The sequence below is a fragment of the Callionymus lyra genome, chromosome 11, assembly GCF_982586985.1.
Source record: "Callionymus lyra chromosome 11, fCalLyr1.hap1.1, whole genome shotgun sequence".
Lineage (NCBI taxonomy): Eukaryota > Metazoa > Chordata > Actinopteri > Syngnathiformes > Callionymidae > Callionymus > Callionymus lyra.
The window spans coordinates 25,831,765-25,844,967 of record NC_141828.1 but is presented as its reverse complement, the minus strand read 5'-3'; the positions used below and the strand labels follow the sequence as shown (position 1 = coordinate 25,844,967).

The following is a 13,203-nucleotide window of genomic DNA, read 5'->3' as shown; positions in this document are numbered from 1 at the left end:
AGTTTCTCAAGATAATAAGATCAGTATAACATTGTTCAGAGAATCAGTTTGTGATGACTAGTGATTCTAAACTCCCCCCACACCAATCGCCACTCGCTGAATCTGGGGCTTTTGGGGCCCCCGGGCAGTTGCCTGATTCACAGACTCACTTGCCTACACGCCCCCCATATTCTTCACAGCCGTGTCCCGTTTCCTTTTTAACAGCGTTGCTTTGAATTCCATCAGAAAAAAAGGCAAATTATCTACAAATGATCCACTGAGAAGCAATTTTCTTTGCTAGGTTTTATAAAAAATAAGTGGCGTTTTTCCATCATTTTTGGAGCATTTAATTGTGGGCTAAATAAGATCTTATAAAAATGATTTAATTTGTGATTGAAGTTAAAATTATTGAGCTGCCATTTATGATCATATCTACATGAATCCTATATTTTAAATAATGGTTAAAGATAAAATTATCTTGTTTGAAAAAATGAATTCACAAATTAAAAATTTTAAATGGAATGAGAAAGCTTAGGGATAGAATTATTTTTATTTTTTTGCCTCAGGATGTGTATTAAAAATAAATTGTCGATATTCATAGCTAATGCGTTATTACGTTGAAGTTGGCAGATATGGCCGCAAGATGGCAACAGAGATGCACCGAAGTACTCAATTGTGAGGACCAAGACAGAAGAGACCTGTTGAGGTTCAGATTGATTTTTATTCCCATATCTCGAGATCTCATATCTCCTGCCATGAGGGTCAGAGCCAGCTAACAGATTATCGATGAGCGATGAAACATTCTCCAGTCATCTTCGTCCCATCTGCTTCTTAAACGCCTTCAAAGACTTCGCCATCATCGGAGCAACTTCTGCGTGACGTCAGAGATTACGTTTCACACTCACGCGGCTGCTGTAGTGACGTCACAGGCGGGCTCTTACTAGTTTTCTTGCGGGGGTCCTGAGTGCTGCTGCTGCTCGCTGCAGGGGCGGTGATGGTTTTGGGGGGTTCAGTCTTGTGCACAGACTTGCTGTTCTCGTGAGTCTTCACACTAGAAGATGCATGTCATGACATCAAAAAAAGAGTTTCTTAGAGTTTGAACAAAAGTTCAACATGATAATACAATTCCTTCCTCTACCTGCTGACCGGCTGCTGAGCTGCAGTTCCGTGAAGTTCCTGCTGAATCCGAACATCTCTGGGAGGTTTGGCCACAGAATGAATGAACGCCATCTTTACCTGTCGACCTGGGAGACACGAGTTCAACAGGTGTGCAAGCATGAGGTGTCACGTGACTGACGCACAGACCTTGAGGCTTCTTGGAGTGAGCAGATGCGATGGTTCTCTTCAGCCGCTGGAACTTCATCTCCCTCTCCTCGGACAGACGGATGTACATCTCCTTCCATGACTCGTACTCCAGGAGCTTAGAGTCTTTAAAGTCCCGCTGACAGTGTTTTCCCCACAAGTGGTCCGTCTCTCCGATGTACAGCTGAGGAAGATGAGGATGATGAAGATGAGTATGATGATATTGAATACAATAAACGTGATGATAGTAATAAAGATGATTTTGAACATGATTATCATATTGAAGATGAAGATAATGACGATGATGAAGATAATGTTGTGATGATGATGATGGGGAAGACCATAATGAAAATGATGATGATAATAATAATGATGAAGATGAGTATGATGATATTTAATAGGATGAAAGTGATGATAGTAATAAAGATGATATTGAACTTTAGGATCATATTGAAGATGATAATAATGATGGGGATGTTGAAGATGATGAAGATAATGACAATAATGATGGTAAATAAAGATGATGATAATAGTGATGATAAGGACAATGATGATGATGATGAGGAAGACCATAATGAGAATGAAAATTATGATGATGATAATGATGAAGATGAGTATGATGATATTGAATAGGGTGATGATTGGAATTAGAATAACAAACTTCAAGAGTGAAAAATAAAAATGTTTAGAAAACATTCACAGTTCTTAACTCAATTATTAAAGAAATTAAAAAGATTGAATTGAATTATTCATAAAAATAATTAAATGATTAACAAAGTTTTCAATTAAAAAAAAAAAAAAAGGTAAGTGTCAACATTTGAAATGTTGAATATAAAAATGTTCCATCACTGATATCCTTTCATATAAGAGGCTCTCACACAGACTGCAACTCCTGAACTGAGCTACTCTAAATGTATTCAGACCAAACATTCTTACTGGGTTAAATTCTTCAATGCGCAGCAGCTGCTCTGGAGTGCACCGATCCAAAACCGGCTCAAGGACTTCAAAAGGGACTCCGCCGGTTTCATAGAGCACTGCGGAGAGACGTTTGTCCACATAGAGCCACACTTGTTTCAACTCATGTGTGCCACTCACGGTCGATGTTGTTCTGCAGTGTGCGGATGCACTGCTGGTACAAGCTCATCATGGCGGGGAGGAACATGGTCTTGGCTCCGGAGTAGACCTGCATTTTCTTGTTGAGTCTCTGACCCGGAAAGATGGTGGACTCTGCAGGCACGTCAGGGGACTTCTTCTCAACTTCAGAACAAACGTATTACAAGATTCAAATTAAGTGTATTGACAAGAATAAAATACGTATCACATTACAGGGTCAACGATACAATATACTATATATACCGTAGTAACAAGGATATATTTGTAGTACGGTCCAGTACTGGACTCTGGTGTTGCAGAATGTACAGACCACTTGACTTTTAGTCAGTGGTAGCAATTAAATTCCTTAGGGGTCACTTTTTAATTAATTAATTTAATAAATTCAAGTACTAAAGTCAAGCCGAATATGCCAAAACCACTGGTTTACCATGTTGTATTCATCATCAGGGCCACATTAAAAAGCAGTACAAACACATGGTTTTCACAAGGTACAGGGACAAAGAGAGATGATAACAATCAGGTGTTTTTGATTTATTTACACCATTTACTTTCCATGTTGTAAATATGTATAATGTAAAAAAAAAAAAAATTAATAACAGTTTGCTGTTAATAATTGCGTTGTGGTGAAGCGGCAAGTCTAAATAAGCTTATGCTTCAACCTACTCCTTTTCAGACATATGGGTTCATATCATTATTGTTTGACTTATTGCTTTGACTTTCGCTATCTTTGTTTCTCTAATCTCATTGGTTTTGCTTTATTGTCTGAAGTTTATTTTCTCATGGACCTACATATGTTCGGAATGAAGCATTCATTCATTCATATGAATAATATTAATATATAATATTAATATACACTTAAAAATATAATGGTTTGACAGCCACAAAATATCCTACAAAAAACTATACAGTGCTGTTGAATATTGAGACGGTATTGTGAGACAAAAATGATTAATCAAGCGTATCGAATAAATAAATGTCTTACACCCCTTATTCAAGATGCGAGTGAAAGATGCTCTTAAAAAACAAAAACAAACCCACATGGAGCTCCTTTTCTCTCATAGTAGTCGAAGGTGGAGTTTTCACAGTCGAGCAGGACGGCCGGTAACGGCACGTTGATCAGGTTGTCCACTGAACTCTGAGTAGAACCAGATTTTAAATCAAATATTTCAATCAAAGCTGATAAAAATGGTCAGCGCCGCCAGAATATTGAATGGTTCAGTTTTACTTTTAAATGTTGACATTTATATTGAAATGTTGTTTTGTTGAGCATTAAATTAACTTCAATAACAATGTAAAATGTTTTTGTATTAAAAGGTTGAATTTGTATTTATATAAATATTGAACTAAAGAAATTGAATACTTCAAATGAATGCAATATTTTGCATAATATATATACATAAATATATGCACGATATACTTTCCAAATAAAAAAAAGATTTTAATGGTTCTAGCATATCATTATTATTTTTTATATAATTTCTATATTTTCTGAATAAATAGTTTTTAAATGCGTAGCCTTTTAAATTTAATATTAAAATTGTGGCACTATTATCCAACATTTTATAATACATTTTAAGAGCTACGAATGAAAAATAAAAATAAAAATTGATTTTGAATGATTGGAATTAAAATATCAAACAGTAAGTGAAAAAAAAAAGAATCATTAATTTTGAAAATATATGATTGTTTTCAATTCAATTATTTTAAAACACTTAACATTTCAATAGAGAAAATCTTTAATTATTCACAAAAATAATTAAATGCATAAAAAAAACGTATAAAATTTAAATGTTTCAACATCTGAAGTGTTAATTGAACCATTCAACATTCTGATGCCACTGAAAACGATAAACATCAGGTACCTTTTGTGGCGACGAAGCTTTAACGTTCTTCCGGAGCGACTTGTCAGCTCCGACATCTTCTGAAGTTTTCCTGCTTTTCTTAGTTGCTTCAGACTTTTTAGGAGTTTTTTTCTGCCTCTTGTTAGACAGATGCTGGTCATAATTCAGAAAGGACTCAAACGAGAGAGAGGGATCTGCCTCGCTCCCTGAAAGTTCTCTAGATCTGGTTTTGTCCTTCTTGTGTTTCCTCTTCGGCGCTCCTTTGTCGGCACTGAGATGTGTCAAGGGTTTCTGTAGTGAGACCCTCTGACTGGACCGAGGGCTGTGTTCACATTTACTCCTCTTTGAATCTTTGACTGTCGACTTCTCTCTTTCAACCTTTTGAATGTTACCACACGGATGCCTTTCTCCATTCTCTACCTCCTTTTTTCTCTTTCTATTTTCCTTTCTATGTGTGACTTCCTCCTCTCGCTCCACTCGCTTTGATGTCAAGTCATTGTTATTAAAATCGTCTTCACGATCATCCAGTTTGTACGTCTGAGACATTCCCGCAGAAACTTCTGAGTGGCTGAAAAGAAAGTTCAAATATTTTTTAGATTTTTATACACTTTTAGCTTCGGCTTTTATCTGATTTCACAGAGATAGAGCCAATCCCAGCTTCACAGGTTCACTGTTGGGGACGTTTATGAAAGTACTTCAATGTCATCAGAATTTTGAATGATTGAATTTAAAATTTCAGATGCTTTTTATTTTTTTTATTTTTTTTGTTTGTTTGATACCGTTATTCCAAAAATATTCTTTAGAAATTCTATATCTTTTAATAATAGCCTTTTAAATTCAATATAAAAATGTTGGCGTAATAGTGTCACTAGACCAGGGGTGCTCACACTTTTTCGGTTCGCAAGCTAATTTTATAATTGTCGAGTTCAAAAGATCTACCTTCATCAAATTTGCTCAACATAAGTAAGAACATACTTTACTCAGATGACTTGCACTGAATGAAGTGAATGGACTGATAATCAGTCATGATGGAAGGATGTGTGGATTTAATCATCTTCATATAAATACTGACTCACATAAATAACTAGATTCAAATAGTGCAGTCCGTGAGGAGCATATTTCCTCATAAGATACTTTTCCTCTGAGAGTAACTTCTAAAAATGTCCATGAGACCTGGTCTTAAGTGACAGCCTGTGTTAAATCTCATCCTCCACTGCAGACAAGTTCAGACTCATATGTACTAAGAATTGCATTGATTTCCTCCTAAAAATGGTCATTCATTCAAACCCAAATGGTGCACAAAAAATATTCATGTGTAAGAATCTGTGCTTGACACGAATTCAAGCCCTTTTCCTTTGTTCATCAAAATCAACAAATAATTCAGACGGGTTCATCCCTTTCCATGCCTCCATTTCAATATGTCGATCATATTTAAATGAAGACTTAAATTTCTCTATTTCTGTGATCATGAAAAAACAAATGAAAACATGAATTCAAACAGCTTATATTTGTTAATTTTAAACATGTCTGATATGAATCACACAAGTGAATTATTTAAAATTTTAAAACACCTTCAGATTAAGTTTAACGAGAATAAAACTGTTAACCAGTAACTTATCATCATCATCGCTTTGTCTGATCGTCTCTGACGTCATTAGAATTTGTGGCTCACCTGCAACTGTTGAACGTGTTTGGCTTTCAGCGTATTCTTGAGATAAAGGTAATTTACAAATAGTCATCATGTGATGGTGTATTAATGCAAGTGTCTTTTAAGGACGCGATCACAAAATGAAAACCAGCCTTTGTTGCGCTTTCATTGGAACCTGCAGCTTTTTTTAATTTATTTGGAACGATCTTCCTCTCTCTTTGCGCTTGATGGAGTCTACTGACTCCTTTAAGAAACATCTTAAGACGTTTCTATAAGTATGTACTTTTTTGAGTATTGTTTTGATTGTTTAAGCGCTTTGTGACCCTGGTCTCGAAAAGCGCTATATAAATAAATATTACTTACTTGACTTCGATGGAACTGACGTCATGTATCTGTGACTCTCGTAGAGAAGACCTGAAGCGATCAAACGCGCATTATTTTCTTCGATATATTATTTTTAAAAAAATAAGCTTATAATTCTATATCTTTTTTCTGAACTGTCGCACGTTTTGCTCTTTTTATTCTCGATTCATATGAACTTTGCCGTGCGTTCAGTAGAAGAGGCGGGAGCTCTGATTGGCTGCTGTGCATGTCAATCAAATTGTCAACCAATCGGCGCAATAATCATTTGATTGACATGCACAGCAGCCAATCAGAGCTCTATTTACTATTTTCTTATATCATATTTTATTAAATCACGCGATCTACTCGCAACAGCTTCGTATTGCCCACCCCTGCACTAGACAAACGAGTACGGAGCTATCGGATCACGTGCTTCTAGATCGGTGGCTGAAAGTTCAATCCAATAGCTTGGTACACTTTTGGTATCATCACATTATTCTGTCAAATGTAACATTTTTGTCTGTTGACCTATAAGTTTGTTGTGTTGTTAACATAACATACATGTATTACTTTATTGATTCTACACAGCCACAGAAAACCATGATAGTGAATGTCCATCTTATTGGACCAGCAGCTTTCTTTATCTTAGCTGTCTGCTGTCTAAATCCATGTCTATTTGAACAGGTGATGGTTTAAATGAATGGATTCTACCTTTCAGACGTGTCAGACAACAGTTTCTTCCAGCCTTTAACCAGGGACTTGGCAAGTTCTCCAGCGACTTCATGCCGGCGTAACGAGTTGACGAGTTTCCCGATTCCAGATTCCTTTCAATGAAGATCGTGAATATTGATCAACTATCAGGTCTGATTAAACCGACACTCACTGTGAGGATATCCAACGTCATGCCCAGATCACCGAGCTTCTGCAACGTCTTCAGGACCTGCAGGGATACAATTATCAGATAATCAAGCATTCTTTTTCACATTATACAAGAATAAATACTCAATTGATCAAGTTTTTTTTTTACACTTTTAGACTATCTTTTGTCATTGCACAGAAAACAAAGCCGTGAAACTGGCAACAAAATTGTATTGCTTGGCAACCGTTTAAAAACACAGCAGAATGAATGTATACATAAAAAGTATAAATAATAATAAGTTAAAAATAGTGCAAATATGTTATAAATAGCATAAATACATAATATTTTAAATAGTGCATAGTTACAAGCAAGTTAAGATTTAATTTTTAATTATTAGGTAAAAAAAGGTTTTCAAAAGACTTGCTGACGTGTGCAAGTTTGTCTTTTAAATTAAGAACCAGATAAAATATTGAGAAATTCCTCCTTCTCATCATCATCATCATCCACAGCTTATCAGAGTTGGTCATGGGGGCTGCAGCTGGAGTGAAGAGGTTCAGACTTTCCTCTCCGCAGAAAGAGAGGGAACACTGAGCTGTTTTCATGACCAGATGTGGATGTTACGAATCATAAAGAGATATTTCTGAGGCATCATTGGAAATCAGACTTGCCAAAAGAACATTAAAGAAAAGAGTTGCCTGAAGATGCTACCTGGGGTGATCTGATAAACATCAAAATATTGAATGGTTACATTTTATTTATTTATTGATATTTATTTTTCGATCATTTAAGTTTCTTCTAATATTTGAATTCAATAATTCTTATTTTGAAAGGTTATATTTCTTTATTGTAAATTAATACATTTTTGACAGATTTTGATATTTTCAAAATATATTAATTTCTCTTTACATAGAGTTCAATATTGCATTTCCTATCAGTCAAAAGTTCATTTCAAAAAGTAAGTCATTTTTATTTGTATAGCGCTTTTCCAGACCAGGGTCACAAAGCGCTTAAACAATCAAAACAATATTCAATAAAGTATATATTTTAAAGATCAAGATAAAACTAATAACACAACAGGAGTTCCAGAAAATCAAGGAAAAGCCTGAATAAATAAAAACGTCCTAAGAGGTTTCTTGAAGCAGTCAGTAGATCCATCAAGCGCAAAGAGAGAGGAAGATCGTTCCAAAGCTTAGGAGCAACAGCCTGAAAAGATTTCTCTCCTATGGTCCTGAACCGTGTTTGAGGAACCATCAGTAGATTCTGATCCACAGACCTCAGAGCCCGAGCTGGGGTGTAAGGATGGATCAGATCAGTGATATGAAGAGGAGCTTGATCATGAATAGATCTGAAAGTAAGAACCAGAATTTTAAAGTTGATCCTGAAAGAAACTGGAAGCCAGTGAAGAGTTTTTGGGATCGGAGAAATGTGAGTTCTTCTACTTGAGCGGGTTAGAATTCTCGCTGCAGAGTTCTGAATCAACTGCAGACGAGACAGCTCCTTCTTGTTAAGACATGAAAACAAACTGTTACAATAGTCCAGACGAAAAGAAACAAACACATGGATTACAAGCTCCATATCATGTTCCGACAACATTTTCCTAAGTTTAGAGATTTTCTCAGTTGAAGGAAACAGTTTCTGGTCAGTTTTCTTTGAACCAAACTGTCCACCTCTGGGCAGTCATCAAAGGAAAGAGCGTCAAACAAGGCAAAAACTGTCTGCAGTATCGGCTGAGATGACACGCCTCTGAGATCTAACTTTCAAAGGCTTAGGTCCAGGGATGAAGTCCAGGTTAAACAAGACAAAAGATTCATCGCTCAGATGGACATCATGTACAGATACATTAGAAATGAGTGGGTTCAGAAACATGATGCTCAAAATTAAAGGCTTCTGTTAAAGTTAAAAGTTCTTTAGCAGAACAAGATGTGACGTCATCAACATGAAGATTAAAGTCTTAGTATTAAAGATTCCATTTGAATAATGGAAGATAAGAAGTCACTGATGTCTTTCAAGAACACAGCAGCAGGACCAGGCGGGCGGTAGATTGACACACAATAGAAAGGTTTTGTAGAACCAACCAAGATCATCTGAGACTCAAAAGAAGTGAATTCCTGTGTCTGAATCACTTTGCAAGAACAACTCTCCCTATAAACAGTAGCAAGACCTCCCCCATTTAATTTAAATAATAATTAATAATTCAGTTCTTAGACTTTAGAATATAAATTCAACCTTTCAATACCAAAGATATTTAATTCAATAAGAAAAGTATGCTTAAAAAACAAAAACAAAGTTTCAACATTTAAAACATTAAATTCAACCTTTTCATATTCTGATGACATTGATCTATACTTCAATAATCTAACTCTCTCTCATGGATAGAACTTTTCTCTGAAATTCTCTGACTAGTTACACATATAAACACACAGGTCACTTATGGTACCAGTGGAGTACTCTTATGGTACAAGTGGAGTACTCTTATGGTGCCAGTGGAGTACTCTTATGGTGCCAGTGCAGTACTCTTATGGTGCCAGTGCAGTACACTTATGGTGCCAGTGCAGTACTCTTATGGTGCCAGTGGAGTACTCTTATGGTGCCAGTGCAGTACACTTATGGTGCCAGTGCAGTACTCTTATGGTGCCAGTGGAGTACTCTTATGGTGCCAGTGCAGTACACTTATGGTGCCAGTGCAGTACTCTTATGGTACAAGTGCAGTACTCTTATGGTACCAGTGCAGCACTCCTATGTTACTAGTTAGCAGTTGTTCGTGTAGGACCCTGTCAAACCAAATAAGGAGGCTTGGGTGTTGCTGATCTTGCACTCAGACCAGAATCTAAGTTTGGACCCCTCACACACCCACACAGGCCAGTCCTATCCCGGACTAAATATAGAATGTAGTGCCACAGTGCGTTTCCAGCAGTAGAACATTACAAACATCTGAACACACAGCTAGAGTCTCAACGATGTTGAACTAAAGCGACATCGGCCAGTTGACAGACAGCTGCCATCGGTCGTGTCCCATTATAGCAGCTAAGCCCCGCCCCTTTCACACTGTGACCCCCTCCATCCCCCTACAGATGCACTGTGACGTCACTATGTGTTGAACCAAGTGAGTAAGAAATAGTTATTTGTAAAGCGCTTTTCTAGACCAGGGTCACATAGCGCTTAACAATCAAAAACAATACACAATAAGAGATACATACACATTTAAAAACTCTGAACTAAATAGATTTCATCGTTATAGGTACATTTTTTTTGTTTATGCCAACGAATGAGACAAAAGATACTTCAAAGTATCTGAGATGCATTTTACTAATAACATTAAATGCATAATAACTACATTTATATTACTATTTTTTTTTTATCATTTTAATAAAACATTAAAAAAGTTCCACATCAAACGTCTTCTAGCCTCTTGCGAGCCTTTTATGTTTAAATGACTGAAGGAATCAAACGTTGGTCACGTGGTTCCTCTCCCCGCTCCAGCGTGACTTGAAAAGATCTCCTCCGGAGGGAGATCCTGTTTTAATGACGTCTCGTGGGTTCGCCGACGTCCAACTCACCGTTTCTGGTCCCGTGGACTCTTTCAGCTGCAGCTTGAGACGCAGAACCTTCCTCAACACACCTGAGCTTCCGGACATCGCTTGGTCTCAGCGCACACACCTGGCGGCGCGCGCCCGTTAATGAGACGTTTAAGTACGTCATAAAGTTAAAAGTCAAAATAGATCAACATCTATTTTAGGATGACCTTCCCGATGACAGCTGTCCGTCAAATCCAGTCGATATCTATTGATCTCATTTTTGTTCACGAGCCAATAATCTTTATTTTTCAATATGAATTTTCTTTTTATGCATTTAAGTTCATGCAGTCTCAGTTTAAGTTAATTGTAATGATTATTTTTACACACTGAAAAAATGTGTTGATTTAACAGTGCAACTGTTTTTTCATGCAACATAACATTTTATATTGTTACTTTTACTTTTCCGTTAATATAGCATTTCTTTTTGTGTGTTGTCTGTATCACCAAATCATGGACTAATAAGGACTCATTCATTCCTCGGGCTATTAAATTGTACAATTCTGAGTTTGGGGGCAGGAGTGGCGTGAAAGTATCTTGATGTTCTGTTCTATGTTAGTCTTTGTATCATTTGTCTTTGTTATTTTTCTTTGATCTATGTTCTTTGTCTTTATCTTTAGACTTAGATTGTGTCATCTTGTTATTTCTCTTTATGTTCTTGTTCTTATTTTATTTTGATTTATTTTTTTAATGAAAAATTGCTGTATTTTCTGTGGCTTTTGGAAAAAAAAACAATTTTTAAAAATAAAGTTTTACCTTACCTTACCTTAAATATCGTATATTATATTATTTTCATCTCATAATATATATATTTTTTCTGTCATTATGTTAAATATATACTTGTAAATAGTTGTGTTCAATAAGTTCCTTATACTTTTACATTGACTCTGAACCTAATATTTTATCTTTCAAAGTTCAAAGGGATCAAAGTCACAGAAGCAAGTTCACAGTAGGAAAAGATTAGACATGCAGTGCATCTAAATCAAATAGAATATCAATATTAAACACAAAATAGATAATAATACAAATATTTAATAATAATTATTAAACAAATAAAAAAATAAATAGTGAGAGTGCAAAATAAAAAAATGGAAATGTAATAGATTTGATTGGACGGTTGTATTGTTGATGTCCTCTGAATAAAGGCTACTGCAGGACACATTTTATGGGGGATGATAGAGGGGGTGTCTTTGCTGGGTGTCAAATGTTTTGTCTAATTTGTGATTGGCACCCACTCTTTAAGAGGAGGAGTTAAGTGTTTTTCTCCCCCAGCAGAGCTGACAACTGGTCTCTCTTGCCTGCTCCAGTAACTGGAGGTACAAGATCCATCTTCCCGACCTCAACTTCACTTCTCGAGGTACGAAACCGGCTTTTACTTTTGTTAATGATGTGTTTTGAGATTATTGTGCTTCACTTGTTGCTGCTGTGTGATTGAAAAGATTGTTTTGTCACATGGTTTTTGAATTTGTAGTGATTTATTTGTATAATTGAGTAAAATAATGAAGATCATAGACAAGAGAGCAACCAAAAAAACTTCTGTTCAAGCTTTGATCTGTTGTTTGTATCAGTGGTTATATCGAATAATAAGTGTAAAAGCAGTTGTAATGTTTGTAAAGAATCAGAAAAAGGAGCAGAATTTGTCATTTGTAAAATTAAAACTCCATGTGGCCACAACGACCTCGGCTCAAGTCTCAAGTCTATAAAAGGAACGTCATGAGTGGGCTGTCTAGAGATGCTATTCCTGGATGTCCTGCTGATAAAATGTGACAGATGCAGCGTGTTGACCACTCACACGTCACCTGGAGCAGCACATGGTTTTTAGGTTTGGACCGTCTGTCCACTTCGAAGTGTCACTTTACAGTCATGTTTGACCGAAAGTTGAAGGTTTCGTCTGAGAAATAAAATATTTGAATCAAAGTGATTCCATTTTTATGGAAATAATAATTTCAGATCCAAATATAAAACATTTATCTTACCATTGCTGACTGGACTAGGTGCAGAATATCTTTAAGATTTAAAGTTCATCAAATCAATATATATTTTCTATTTACTGTTGAAGGTGTCAAGATTTTCAATCATACTTAAGACTCAATCTAAAAATAAAGAGGGAACATTATGTATTGGACAAAATAGGTCATTACAAAATAATAACATATGTAAACAAAACGTTTTCAAATAATTTGTCACGTGTTTATATCGATTTTGTGTATATAAACATGTGTCTTCCAGAGCAAAACTCATTGTAAAGCGTAACAGCTGCAGAAAAGCAGACTCGTCACATTCTTTATCGACAGTGAGCATATGGTATGCAAGTGTTGTCAAAGTGTCTTCAAAGTATCTTTTTGAATCTTTTAAATCTATATTGAAAGTTTGACCGCTGGAAAGTTCTTTGAGGTACGCATGGAGGAGTAGCAGCATGTTTCGTAATGTCATTGAAGAGTCCACTCATACATATATCAACAGTTAAGCAACGTGCAGAATGTTTACTTTTGTAATGTGAAACTTTTTTGAATATTCTGTATAATAATATTCGATGGGTGTTTTTAT

At 35.9% G+C, this 13,203-nt stretch overlaps 1 protein-coding gene across 2 annotated transcripts; it reads right to left on the bottom strand.

The window, feature by feature from the left end:
• Window positions 1-719: 719 nt before the first annotated feature.
• On the bottom strand, window positions 720-10,722 carry eloal (elongin A, like). 2 transcript variants are annotated; one of them, XM_087802994.1, is made up of 12 exons: window positions 10,642-10,722; window positions 7,109-7,165; window positions 6,937-7,049; window positions 6,247-6,297; window positions 4,257-4,803; window positions 3,433-3,529; window positions 2,377-2,538; window positions 2,218-2,315; window positions 1,285-1,465; window positions 1,118-1,223; window positions 921-1,030; window positions 720-850 (listed from the first exon to the last, which is right to left on the bottom strand). In XM_087802994.1, exons 1-12 carry the CDS (start codon window positions 10,717-10,719, stop codon window positions 789-791), a joined length of 1,662 nt encoding a protein of 553 aa, XP_087659120.1. In that variant the 5' UTR covers window positions 10,720-10,722; the 3' UTR covers window positions 720-788. The 2 variants fall into 2 exon arrangements, with proteins under 2 accessions (XP_087659120.1, XP_087659121.1); XM_087802995.1 differs by lacking the exon at window positions 6,247-6,297.
• Between the last annotated feature and the right edge of the window lie 2,481 nt (window positions 10,723-13,203).

Coding starts and splice junctions, on each gene's coding strand:
- eloal (XM_087802994.1), bottom strand. CDS start 10,719: ATGTCCGGAAGCTCAGGTGTGTTGAGGAAGGTTCTGCGTCTCAAGCTG. Junction 6,298..6,936: donor TTGTCTGACACGTCTGAAAG/GTAGAATCCATT, acceptor TGATCGCTTCAG/GTCTTCTCTACGAGAGTCAC. Junction 1,466..2,217: donor GCATTGAAGAATTTAACCCA/GTAAGAATGTTT, acceptor CATCTTCCTCAG/CTGTACATCGGAGAGACGGA.